This window comes from Phodopus roborovskii, unplaced genomic scaffold (genome assembly GCF_943737965.1).
Source record: "Phodopus roborovskii unplaced genomic scaffold, PHOROB, whole genome shotgun sequence".
Taxonomy (NCBI): domain Eukaryota; kingdom Metazoa; phylum Chordata; class Mammalia; order Rodentia; family Cricetidae; genus Phodopus; species Phodopus roborovskii.
In genome coordinates this window covers 6,372,638-6,385,972 of record NW_026126482.1, presented here as the reverse complement: position 1 = coordinate 6,385,972, position 13,335 = coordinate 6,372,638, and the positions used below count along the sequence as shown (strand labels likewise).

Sequence of the window (13,335 nt, the reverse complement as noted above, 5' to 3'; positions counted from 1 at the left end):
AACGGCCCAGCTGTCCCTCATGAGATATAGCGAAATGTTCGCCTCTGCACCTGTACCAGTGACCATGTCTTTTGGGCGTGGTTACAGGTGTGATGTGACTGGGTAAAGGGAAAGGATCAGGGCACAGCAGGCACTTTGGGTTTCGGAGAGCATCTGGGAGGCAGGGTCTGCATCCTTAGAGCAGGAACACGGAGATAGTCATTTGTTTTCTGTGTAAGTTCTTTCCCCCAAAGAAACACCATCTATTATTCTACCGGGTCTGGTTAATTCATCACTACCCGCCTATAAACAGATGAATGGATAATGAAAAATGTGGTACATTTACACAATGGGGCATTACTCAGTTGTTAAAAAAATGAAATTTGCAAATAAATGGATGGAGCTGAATGAGGTAACAGACAAATACATCATGTATTCTCTTATATGTACATGTTAGCTGTCACACCTTTGGCAGAGACTGCCAGCACATTCAGGGCCTGCACAGGTCCAAAGCCAATGGAATCCCAGTGCAGCGAGGGTATCTAGATTAGAGGCCCCCTAGCTAACCCAGAATCTATCTCCAATTGACAAGGGAAAGGTCAGTTTTCTCCATTGGAGTCTCGCTGGGTACACAAACCACATTTAAGGGCAGCCCCATGCCCAGCAGTAGGTGGTCAACACAAAAGAAATCCAACACTCAATGGTATTTTTGAAGATGTTTTGTCTCGTGATACTTGGTTTGGTCTTTTTTTCATTTTTACCTTATGGGTCTTTAGTTTAATTATAGTTTCTGATTATATGCTTGTTTGCCCCCCCCCCCACCCGAGACAGGGTTTCTCTGTGCCACATCTCTGGCTGTCCTGGAACTCACTCTGTAGACCTGGCTGGTCTTGAACTTACAGAGATCCACCTGCCTCTGCCTCCTGAGTGCTGGGATTAAAGGCGTGTGCCACCACCGCCCGGCAGATGGTGTGTTTTATGGTTCTTTTTAGAATGTGTGTGGGTATATGTTTCTTGTGCTTTTTCCTTGTTTCCTTTTTTTCTGTTTGTTTTATTCTAGTTTGATGTTTGTTTTTGCCGGTTTGTTTTCTCAACACAGAGAGAAAGAAGGCATGGAGTTGAGCCAGTGGGGACGAGGGGGAGGAGCTTGGAGATGGGAGAAGGGAGGGAAATCATGATCAGAATATACTGTATGGGAAAGTCATTTTCAATAAAACAAAACCCAGAAAAGCCATTAAGTATGGCTATAGGTGCCTGTATAAGATTTGCCCAGGTTCAAGCCGGTCAACATTCTAGCATGGAGGGGGAAAGGGTTCCTGAGCCCCCAGTCCTAGCTGAGCTGCTATGCATAGTTGATGACTTCTGGGAAGGGGAGCCTGTTTCCTTTAAGGATGTGTCTCCGGTAGGTTGTCCATGCTACAGCGGATGGTCCCCCACCCAGGAATATACAGGCAGCACAAACTGGAGGAGATGGATTATTGTTTTTGTTAAAGCAAAGGGCACAAACTTGGGGGAAGGTAGGCATAGATCAGGGAGGAGTTGCAGGGATAGGCTTGGGGTGAGTATGATCATAATGCATTGTTACAATTCTCAAAGAATTAGCAAAATATTTTCAAAAATTAGCTGTGGAGGTGGCCTACATTCTTTCTAAACAAACACTTTGTAAGCAACAAATGCTCAAATAGCAACGACGCAGAGAACCTTTGAGACTGTCTTACTCCTTTCAAATATATAAACTGGCAAATTTCTGGGAATCTCACAAATAAGACTCTAAAGTTATAGTGCAAAATATTTTAAATCCAGCCTGGCATTGGTGGTGCTCGCTTTTAATCCCAGCACTTGGGAGGCAGAGGCAGGCGGATCTCTATGAGTTCGAGGCCAGCCTGGTCAAAGAGCTAGTTCCAGGACAGGCTCCAAAGCCACACAGAGAAACCTTGTCTAAAAACAAACAAATAAACAAAAATATATTTAAAATCCATTATGCAACTCTGTGACTGACAGTTTTACCTTGGCAGCTGTAATCTCATCCCACACATCACTGGAGCCAGGAGCCAGTCTGTGACCTTGTTTAAGCTCATTAGCAACCCTTCCAAATACAACTTCAGAGGCCGCCAATACTGTGTGTGTGTGTGCTACATGCGCATGTGTGCATGAGGTATCGTAAAGAAAAGCAACTCTCTCGAGAATCTCACACCCACACTTGGGTGCCTGATATTTTTTTTTCTTTTATTCATTCTCTCTCCCTTAATGCCCATACTCAAAAACTATATTTAATCTGTTCTTTAGAAAATAATTACTAGCATGTGAACTATACCTGACAATGGGTCTCATGCTGATGTTTTACACGTATGTTATGTACTTGATCATGTTCACTCTGTCACTCTCTCGCTCTCCTCCCACTCCTGCTGACCCCCCCCCCCCAGTCCCTCTTGTACTTTTGTCTTTTTGTGGGGTTGGGTGATCCAATGAGCTTAACTAGGGTCACTCACAAAAATCTCTTCCAAACAACCTCCGACTGCCGTTCGTAGTGGCGCATTCTGGTTATTATTTTCTGCAGGCAGTCAAGAATCCTGGCGTCACCTGAGTGGAGCTCTCTGTAGACCTCCTCAGGGTTAAGCTGTGCCACCAGCTCCCATGAAACCCGTTTCAAACCAGTGTGGTCAATGCATCAGTGTCTCCTTTAAGAACCTACCTCACCATGAGAAAGAATGCTGAACTAAAAAACAGAACACACCTTTGTGCAGAACACAGTATCCAGTATGCACGGATAAATTTCAGTATATTATATTCTCCATGCCAAGAAAGGAAAAAAAGAAAAAAAGAAAGAGAAAAAGGATTCATCTTCAAATACAAAACCAGAAACCGACAGACATGCTCTAAGAACCTCTCCCAAACAAATGCATCCTTCCAGACACAAGAGACCCATTTCTAAGCCACAAACCAATTCCACATCTGTAAGCGCTGTAGGCACAGCGAGTTTGGGGCACCTGTGTGCTCTGCCCTGCAACCCCAGGTCCTGGGACCAGACATAACGATTGGCACACTCCCATCTCAGAGCCGGCCCAGACCACCCACGACGCCGGAACTCACCGTAGGTGAAGTAGGCCACTTCCGGCGGAAGTGAGACGTTGTGCAGCGTTACATCCTGCACGTACTGGTCCACGTATAGCTGGGCCTCGCTGGCCTTGAGGAAGGCCATGAACCTCGCGGTGAAGGAAGCCACGAAGATGGACAGCATGCCGAAATCCAGTAGGTTCCACAGGTGCAGCACATACTCCCGCGGCCCCTCCTCCCAGATCTCCTTGCATTCCGACCAGATCATTCCTGTGGGAGAAGGGCAGGCCCATCTTCAGTTTCCCAGGCAGGCGCCAAGGGAACTGGGTAGAAACGCAAATGTGAGCTGTGTGGGGATAGCTAGAGACAGACAGATGGAAGGAAACGCCTGCAAAGACAGACCTCTGTCCTCGGCCCCATCCACGGCCAGACGTAGGAGCGGGATATGGGAGAGTGGGTGCAGGAGCCCGCACTTTAATACGGAGTAGTCATAAGTTAGGAATGAAAGGGGCTGAGGTGGAGGCGTTTCCCAAGGCCCCTCATGTGATGTGGAATTCAGTTACCCCAAGTGAAGGATCCCTCTGTTTCAGTGAGTTTAAGCTTAGGGTTATTCGATTTTTCCACTTAACTTTAAATAACTGACTGGATTTTAAAGAGATATATCTTCTCATTTTTACACAGTAAGCAACGTAGAGGTAGAGGTATGCAATCCAAAGGTTACAGGTTCCTCCACCCCTCTTCCAAGACAGCCTTGTGAGATGGCTTAGGCAGTGGTCCTCGACCTTCCTAATGCTACGACCCTTTTACAGTTCCTCATGCCGTGGTGATCCCCGGCCATGTCATTATTTCGTTGCTACGGCTATGAATTGTAATGTAAATATTTGTGTTTTCTGATTGCTTTAGGGGCCTCCGTGAAAGGTTGTTTGACACCCCCAGAGAGTGCCATCCATGTACGGGTTGAGAAACACTGGCCTATGGTACTGCGTTGGTGTATAGACTTCTAGACCTGTCTAGTACTGTGGCCACCTTGTAAATGTCCACAGGTGAATATATTCCTAGTTTCAGTCAAGACTTTTTTGTTTGTTTGTGTTTGTTTGAGACAGGGTTTCTCTGTGTCTCAGCCAGGCCCTGGCTGACCTGGAACTTGCTCTGGAGACCAGGCTAACTCACAGAGGTCAACCTGCCTCTGCCTCCCAGGCGCTGGGATTGAAGGTGTGTGCTGCCACCACCCAACTAGGTAAGAGTTTTAAAATGAAATTCCCACCTTGCATGGGGAGGAACTGCAGCCGGTGAATAATATCCCGCTGGTGTGTGTGTGTGTGTGTGTGTGTGTGTGTGTGTGTGTGTGTGTGTATGGGAAATGCCACGCCCAGAGCTGGCACCGGAGCTGGCACCTCCCCCCCCCCCATAGCCTGGTACTCCTCACATTCGGACTCCTGCAGATCCTTCCCTGAAGGACTTTCAGTTTCTCCCTGCCCTTTCAGATTTTTACCCTTGTCACCTCACACATGCCGTGTGTGTGTGTGTGTGTGTGTGTGTGTGTGTGTGTGTGTGTGTGTGTGTGTGTGTGTGCGCGCGCGAGCACGCGCGCAGTAGCGCCAAGGTAAAGCCACACACCAAAGGTAGAGCGTCAGAACTCTGTGCCCTCCCACCACTCCCATACATCCAGCAGCCTGGTCCACACAGCAGCCCCCGTCCCTCCCCCCATGGTTCTGCCCTGTGCAGCCAGCCCACCGACAGCTGCCCACATTACAAAACTGGCCTCTTTGAGGACTCAGCTGCCGAAAACGCCTGGAGTCAAAGCTGATGCTGGCAGTGGATGGTGGCAGCCCTGTGTCCTCCAAGGTGTGGCTGCCTTGGTCTCTGTCCTGCAGCTGATTGCCCTCAGTCCTCAGGGACCCTGCCCAGAGACTGTTTTAATCAGGATTTGGTGGTGGAAAAGGCTCCCAAACAGCTGAGAGCAGCTGTCTTTAGATGAATCCTACCTTTGCTTGTTGAAGATTGTAAGATTGCATGGTGAGAAAGGTCTCTAACCCCTGCAGGTCTGTTTATAAGACTTCTCACAGCCCCTGATTATTCTCCTCTTAACAAAGCCATGTCTCAACCTACCCTATCAAACTCTGGGAAGTGATTCAGTGTGTCCTAAGTTCCTGAACACAAATATACTTTTTTTATCTGCCTGTTTAAGTGTTATTAGAAAACCCATTACAGGCTGGGGGTGAGGGTGTGGATTTGTTTGCTTATTTATTTATTGTTACTTTCTCTTCCCCAAGATTAAAATGACCAATGTGGACTTATTTCTAGCTGGACTTAAGGAGAATGGCAGGCTACTGCTTGGGGGCAGTCTTTTTTAATTCAGCAAACACTGGGCTCGAGTTCTAGCCTGGCTGCCTCACTGAGAGTGGGGCATTGGACAAGCCCCTTGATTCTGAGTGTGCTTTGGAGGAACTTCCAACATTAAGAGCGCCATGAATCTGAAATGCAAATTATTGTCACGGAGGAAACTACTACATGGTCAGATGCCCTTGTCAGTCTTCCTAGATTTAAATATTAATCACTTAGGTTGGTTTAAGTCATTCCAAGGCCATAAGTAGAAGTGATGTGGGGTGAGGGTTTGAGCAGCAGGAATCTTAGTGGAAATAGAGGTGTGTGAAACTAAGTAGTCAGTGAGGGAAACTGGGCCTCCTGCTTCCAAGACCTAGGGTCCTGTATGATGTCGGATCGTACTTGCCCAGTCAGGCCTTCTGCCCCAGCATATCAGTCAGAGAAATGGTTAGCCCTCAGGGGCTCAGGGGGTAAAGGATGCTGGGTACTTGAGACTCCTCCAGGCGACGTTCCCATTACTCAGGAATGCCTGGCGCTCACCAACAATTAAGAAAGGGGTCTGGCGGACAAGGAGGCTAGAGGACATCAGGAAGCCACGTCTTGATGAATACAACTTCTGGGTAATGCCTGGAGTCTGGAGAGGGGGCTTGATGGAGGGAGGGAAAGGCACTCATTCCTTCTGGCCTCCCTGGCTAGCCCTCACAGTCTCTCACCATTGGGCTAGCACGGGGTGTTCCATGAAGTCAAAGGAAGGGAATGCACCCGGAAGCTCTGTACGCTCCCCTGCTGTCGAATGCTATCTCCATGTCAGGTAGGGGTTTATTTGCTTGGCAGGCATAAAAATGATAGTAATAATTTCCTAAGAATTCATCTGTGTCTCTCTACCCCCTTTATTCTGATTACAGCAGCCAGCGATTGTTAGTTCCTTCTAGGTGCGCAGGCCTGGGCTAAGCATTTCATATATAGCAACTGACTCTTCATAATACACTGACAGCAACTACAATTGTGTCCGCTTTGAAGATGAAACTCATGCACAAAGTTGGCAAGTCAGTTGTCCAAAGACAGTCAGCCTCTGCTGTCCACTCATCTTCCCAATGCTAACACTGCTGTACCCCATGGCTCGAACTTCTGCTTATCTGTCCGCCTTCAAAATCAGAGGGATGTCATAATTTGCTTACATATACTGACATCCAGATGTGTTTCCAGCCCCCAGCTTTTCCTCCAAAGTCGGGCTGCACATATCCATTTACTACTTGGCATTTTCTCTTAAGTGTCCAATATACTCTGGTTTCATCCCAGATGGTATAAATCTTTGCCCTTTGGAGAATAAACCCAGACATACTCACATCTGAAACTGGAGTCTGCACCCACCTCTCTTCTCCCCCACCCCCAGTTGCTCTGCCCTGGTCTCTCCCATCCTGGCGAATGGCTTTCTTTGATACCATTTTGCAAGCTGAAACCCTAAACAATACCCCTGACAGTTCTCTTTTTCTCACATACAATTCAGTAGTAAATATTGATTTTACATTTGCAGCGTGACCCTCTGCTGCCCGTAGGGGCTTTGTCACTGGCACCCTGCTTATCCTGTGTCTGTTCTTGTCCCATGACCACCCATTTTTAACACAGCACTCCTGGAAAAACCAAAGCCATATAATGTCACTTCTGTTAAAACTCTTTCGGAGGGAGGCCACTGCTGTGGGTTGACGATGGCTTGTGCCTGCCAAAGCTCAGGCTGACACCCAGTGCTCAGTGTGCCCGGGGTGGGAGGTTGGGCCTGGCAGGGGGTGTTGGGTCATGGGCTTGGCTTAAAGTTTTCCTGATATTAGTGACTTCCTGCTCCCACGGAGGAACGGTGAAGGGGGTAGGTCTCTTAAAGGGGGTGGAGCTCATGAAAGGGTGGGGCTCATGAAGGGGTGGGGCTCATGCAGGGATGGGCTCATGAAGGGATGGGCACATGAAGGGGGTTCTCATGGGGTGACGTTGTCTCCAGAGATCCACCTGCCTCTGCCTGCCAAGTGCTGGGGTGAAGGCATGCACCACTATATCTGGCAACAGAATTTTACAGATGAAATTTTTATGATTTCCCCTGATCTTGCTTCAAAATGACACAAGGTGAAGGGAAAGGGGCAGGATTGACCATGAAGTCCTAATTACTGAAAATGAGAGATGGGTACATGGAGTGTATTCTGTTTCTTGAGTTTTGTAGTTTTTAAGTTAACCGTAATAAACATTTTGCAATTTCTTCCCATTGTAAGAAAGTCGAGTCTTTATTCTAAATTAAACTTGGCAAGAAAGGGGTCACTGAGTGGTTCTTGTCTCCTCCAGTATGTCAGATGTGCAAGTCCTGAAAACTCAGCTGTGCTTTGATGGCAGAGATGGGAATCAGGTAGTGTGAGTCAGAGGCCTGCTAGCTGCAGATTGTCTCTCCTAGGCAGTAAGTGAGAGAGGCCTGCTAGCTGCAGATTGTCTCTCCCAGGCAGTGAGAGAGAGGCCTGCTAGCTGGAGATTGTCTCTCCCAGGCAGTAAGTGAGAGAGGCCTGCTAGCTGCAGATTGTCTCTCCTAGGCAGTAAGTGAGAGAGGCCTGCTAGCTGGAGATTGTCTCTCCCTGGCAGTAAGTGAGAGAGGCCTGCTAGCTGCAGATTGTCTCTCCCAGGCAGTGAGAGAGAGGCCTGCTAGCTGGAGATTGTCTCTCCCAGGCAGTGAGAGAGAGGCCTGCTAGCTGGAGATTGTCTCTCCCAGGCAGTAAGTGAGAGAGGCCTGCTAGCTGGAGATTGTCTCTCCCAGGCAGTGAGAGAGAGGCCTGCTAGCTGGAGATTGTCTCTCCTTGGCTGAGTAGGCATCACTATGTCTTTCCACATTAGGGTCACTGACTTGACTAAACAGTTCTTTGGCCACAGACTTGCCAGTTGATCACATGACTCTGGGGAGCATGGTGTGTTGTCTTGACTGACCTAGGTCAAAACATCCTCTTGCGGTCCATGCTTCCAGTTGGTCTCAGCTTGGGCTCCCATGATGCTCACGGGTAGTTCACTTCTTTAATCTTCTTGGGCTATGTGTTAGTATAGGCCATATACATAATCTTTTTACATATCTGTTCATGATTTTGCTGTTAGATGGCACAAACACTTTGATCCCAAATACTTTTTTTTGACAATACTTATAAACCTAGTGACAATTATACAAATGTTAAATATTTGCCACCAAAGCAAAATCTGGGTGAATACTGTTAAACCAATTTAATTACTCTATTAACTCTTGTTACTGCATAAATTTATTTCAGTTCTTTTTAAACTTTTATTTCACTAGAAATATTCACATTAAATTTTAATTCTTGCACTATAAAGCTTACAGTTTATTAAGTTTTTGCTTATTTATTTTATTATTCTAATTTTGGCAAGTTTTTCCCTTCTGAGATGTTTTTCCTCCTATTGATCTATTTGCAGTTTTCAGTGTTAGGAAGAGAAAGCAATAACAATTTTCTACATTCAATTTTAGCCATTTCCAGTTTTAGTTTTCTTCTGAGCTCATCAATGGGGAACAGTGGGAGCCATTTCCTAGGAAATTCTAGCGGCAAACCTTTGCAGCACAGATAGGAAATTTTGCAACATTTACCACACTAAATTAAACAAATAACACATGTTACTCTCTGTGTGGGTTCTCCCCCTCCCCCAATCTTGGCATAAACTGGTGTCATCTGAGAGGAAAGAAACTCAACTGGGAAAATGCCTTCATTGTGCTGGACTGAGTGATCCTGGACACTTTATTGAGTAATGATTGATGTGGGAGGTCCCAGCCTGCTGTAGGCAGGGCCACCCCTCGGTAGGTCTTGCTTTATATAACAGAGCAAGCTGAATAAGCTAGGAGTAGCAAGCTAGTAAGCAGCTCTCCACAATGGCCTCTGCTCCAGTTCCTGTTCTGACTTTCCTCAGGAGACGGTGGCCTGGGATATGTAAACTAGACAAACCCTCTCCCTCCCAAATTGCTTTTAGTGAAGGTCTTTATTGTAGTGATAGGAACTAAGCTACTTTCTGAATTTCAGGTAATATTTACTATGCAAATTTATGGTTGCCCACAGAAGTGGCTCCATTCCATCATAACTTAAGGTCAGAGAGTTCAAACCACAGTTATGTTTGAAATAAGCATGGCTATTGTCTGCCTTGCATAGACAACAGTATATTTGGCCTAATGTGTAGCTAATGGATGTCTTACCTAAACAACAGGATTTCTAGTTTAGGGTGTGGTTACTTGGTGTTTTGGGTGTTAAGGAGGTAATTACATTTGTTTGTTCCTTGTATCACGGTAGGAAAGTCTTTTTTTTTTTTTAATAAAATCTAATAAGTTTTTTTAAAGAAATATTTATTCATTTATTATGTATACAGTGTTTTGAATGCATGCATGTCTGCATTCCAGAAGGGGGCACCAGATTTCATTACAGGCAGTTGTGCGCCACTACGTGGTTGCTGAGAATTAAACTCAGGACCTTTGGAAGAGCAGCCAGTGCTTGTAACCACTAAGCCATCTCTCCAGCCCCAGTAAAGAAGTCGTTTGCCTTCTCCCGGTTTGATTGGGGTATATAAGAACTTGGAGCAATAAACTTGTTGCTGATCCCAGTATTCAATGGATGTCCTTCCGACTCTATCGCTGTCTCTTGTCTATTTCTTTTCTCAACCCTCCTTTCAAGCATGAACCAGATAAGTCTGCTGGATGGACACAAATTCTGCATATTGGGATAAACACAACTTTTCTTTAAGCTATGAAATTTTACCCTTCATAGAGCAGGCTTGTCCAAAGACTTGTAGGGAACTAAACGATCAGCGTGTTTCCTTGGTAAAACCACTTTATAATGAAGGGGGGTGTAGGAGAAGGGGGTCTAGAAGTTGGTGATGTCAGAGGAGAGAGAGAAAGAGCAGCTGGCTTACCTAAGACCCACTTCATGATGAGCATCTCTGTCCAGGAGAACTGCGTGGTTTTCACTCTGAAGATCTGTTTGGGGTAGTCTGTGAAGGTCTCATTGGGCAGGGTCTTAACCCCTTCAAACCGGTCGGATGCATTCACAACCAACAGTCCCAAGAAGATTGTAAACGACACTGCATGGGCTACAAACTTCATGAAGGGGCTCCTCAGGGTTCGTCCTAGCTGGAGACAAAGTGCACAGGACATGTTAAAATGACAGCTCGGATGGGCACAGGTTCTCTGCAACACATCGCTTTATTTCACAAAACCACATTTTATAACCATCTTTGCCAGAAACCAGAAGGAACAAAGACATTTTCTCTTACACATCGAGTGGCTGTTTAAATCTACGTTCTAGTGATTTCAAATGTGTTTTGTTCTGTTTTGGTCTACTTAAAGGTTTCAGGGGGAAAGACTAAGGGAGTAGAGTACACAGACACACGTCAAGTTGTATCTGTTGGCCTAGGTACCCTCATGGGTGTGATTTTATATCCTTTAAATCTGAGAAAACAGTGCTAAAGGGAACTACAGCTTAAAAGTGCATGTTAGGTTTTACCCATTTACTTGGGCTTCAGACTTAGATAGCTTGTTCTCTATCTTCCTTGCACTGTGGTAAATTTCCTTAGAACCACATAGTTCCTGCTGTCACTCTAGCTGCCCTGCCATAACAGTTGACACACCTTGATGTGTGTGTTTGAATTTTTCTTTTTGATTCGTTTTCAGCTCAGGGATTATTTGCCCTGCAGTCACATGGAACTTCTTCTTCTTCTTCTTCTTCTTCTTCTTCTTCTTCTTCTTCTTCTTCTTCTTCTTCTTCTTCTGCTTCTGCTTCTGCTTCTGCTTCTGCTTCTTCTTCTTCTTCTTCTTCTTCTTCTTCTTCTTCTTCTTCTTCTTCTTCTTCTTTTCTTCTTCTTCTTCTCCTCCTCTTCTTCCTCCTCCTCCTCAAAAAAAAATTCTAGGGCACATAAGTAGCAGAGCCCCCATTTTAAGGCTGGAGCAGTGCAAGGAGAACCTGTCTCAAAAACATTTCCAATTTTAGAGCAGATGTTTCCAGAACACAGACTTTATGCTGCTATCTTAAAATTCACTGGTTTCTTCTTATGGCCTGTTAATTGGTGTGAATATTTCCAGTGTGTCTAGAATGACCCAGAATTCGCCTCCCTGGGGAGCAAGCATTAGTAGCATCTTCTCTTTCTTACAAGACTCCAGCTAAAGTCCATTGTGCCGAGGGGATCACACACACCCCTGCTAGGTTCCCTCATCACTGTCAGCAAGTATGACCCTTCCCCCAGGCATACTGAAAAGAGGGCACTTGTTTCGGCTGCCCAGCTCCTCCGCGTGGATTCAGTTATGACCAGTGGCTGATTAACTGACTTTCACACATTACCTCACTTAGGTCTTGGAGTGGAATGTCACCTGGGAGAACCACAGTCTCTAAGGTAAGATACGGATGACAGCTGTGCTCAGCATAATGTCCGAATGTCAGCTGGCGTTCTTCTAATGCGCTTCAACTAGTAACCGCCCCTTGTTCCAGTTGTCAGTGTAACGAGTTGTAATTGTGATGTCATAGGAATTGATTGGGATTTTAGATACAGCTCGTTTTTATCTTTTTAAAACATTCACGACTGAGGTCCAGACATTAGGAGTTCTTGATCATGTAGAAAGTCACTGGTATGCATGTATGTTTTCATAAGACACACTAGGAATAACTTCAGAGGTGTAAAAAGATGTCTGAAAATCATCGTCTCACAAACACTTTACACATGATATTTCTACATATACTTCAATACTTTAGGTTTAATATGTGTGTATGTGTATGTACATATATGTGTGCTTGTTTATTGATTTCATGGTTTTTTGACAATAGGCAAATATACTAATTTGATAATTTAGAATGGAAGGACAAATAAAATATCTCACATGAATTCAGTAGAATAGAATCAAGATATATTTGCATTAAGCCATGCTGCATTTTGATTTGTTACACATGAGGCATCTAGTTTGAAATTTTCAATATTTTAGAGTACTGACATCTTGGAGACCCATTTTCCAATGTCCTGACCTTGAAGATTTTTCTGTATCCAAGGGACATTGTGTCTTGTCACTGTCTGAGTTTGAAGCTGGTGATTGAGGCAGAGGACATGTTGAGGAGCAGATGTGGGCTACCAGATCTGTGTCTCCCAGAAAGGCCATCAAAGAAAGATGGGGACCTGCTGGATGGTGGTGGCACACTCAGGGGGGGAGAGGGTGGGGGCAGAGGCAGGAGGATGTCTGTGAGTTTGAGACCAGCCTGATCTACAAGAGCTAGCTCCAGGACAGCCTCCAAAGCCACAGTGGGGAAAATGGAGACCTTATAGAAAGACACAGCTCTTAAACGATTCTGCGATTGCTGGCCAGTTTCTCTGTGGGCTCTACGTGGGGTGTCCCACTGATGGGCCACGTGAGCATATGGTGGGGTAGGACCATTTCCATCTTCTCACCTGCCTCAAACTATGTGAGGGCCTCTGCTGTAGGAATTTATGTTCTTCGTATTTTCTCTTTTAGGGTATTTTCTTCTAGCAGCAGATGAGCCTATAGATGATTATGTTTACCGTATAATGCAAAAACCAAAACCAAAACCAAAACAACCTCTTGTCAGTGCCTTGCACTGATGCGGAAGGCCACCCTGGTCTCGGTTTTCACTTGATGTAGTCAATAGGGAGGGAAGGCGAGATGAGGGATTGATGGTTGGTCCTTCTGAACTTGAAAGCATCCCCTGGGGGTAAACCATAGGCAGATGAGACCCTGTCTCTCCAGGGGCTCCTTTTCCTTCCTCCTTCCTCCTTACCCCTTTCCTCCCTTTCCTCTCCCTCAACTCTCCCTTTTGAGACAGGCTAGCCTCACCTCATGGCAGTCTTCTGCCTCAAGCTCTGGGACTATAAGGCTATGCCACTGCATCCAGCTTTCTTCGTGTGTGTGTGTGTGTGTGTGTGTGTGTGTGTGTGTGTGTGTTTGAAATTTTCCATTTCATCCACAATGATAAT

The 13,335-nt window shown here is 45.7% G+C and overlaps 1 protein-coding gene across 1 annotated transcript in view; it reads right to left on the bottom strand.

The window, feature by feature from the left end:
- Trpc7 (transient receptor potential cation channel subfamily C member 7) overlaps positions 1-13,335 on the bottom strand; it is a 117,317-nt gene that overhangs the window by 30,952 nt on the left and 73,030 nt on the right. The window contains exons 5-6 of the mRNA XM_051194181.1: positions 10,279-10,495; positions 3,070-3,303 (exon numbers count right to left, since the gene is read on the bottom strand). Of these exons, the coding sequence (XP_051050138.1) occupies positions 3,070-3,303; positions 10,279-10,495 (451 nt within the window). The remainder of the gene's footprint in view (positions 1-3,069; positions 3,304-10,278; positions 10,496-13,335) is intronic.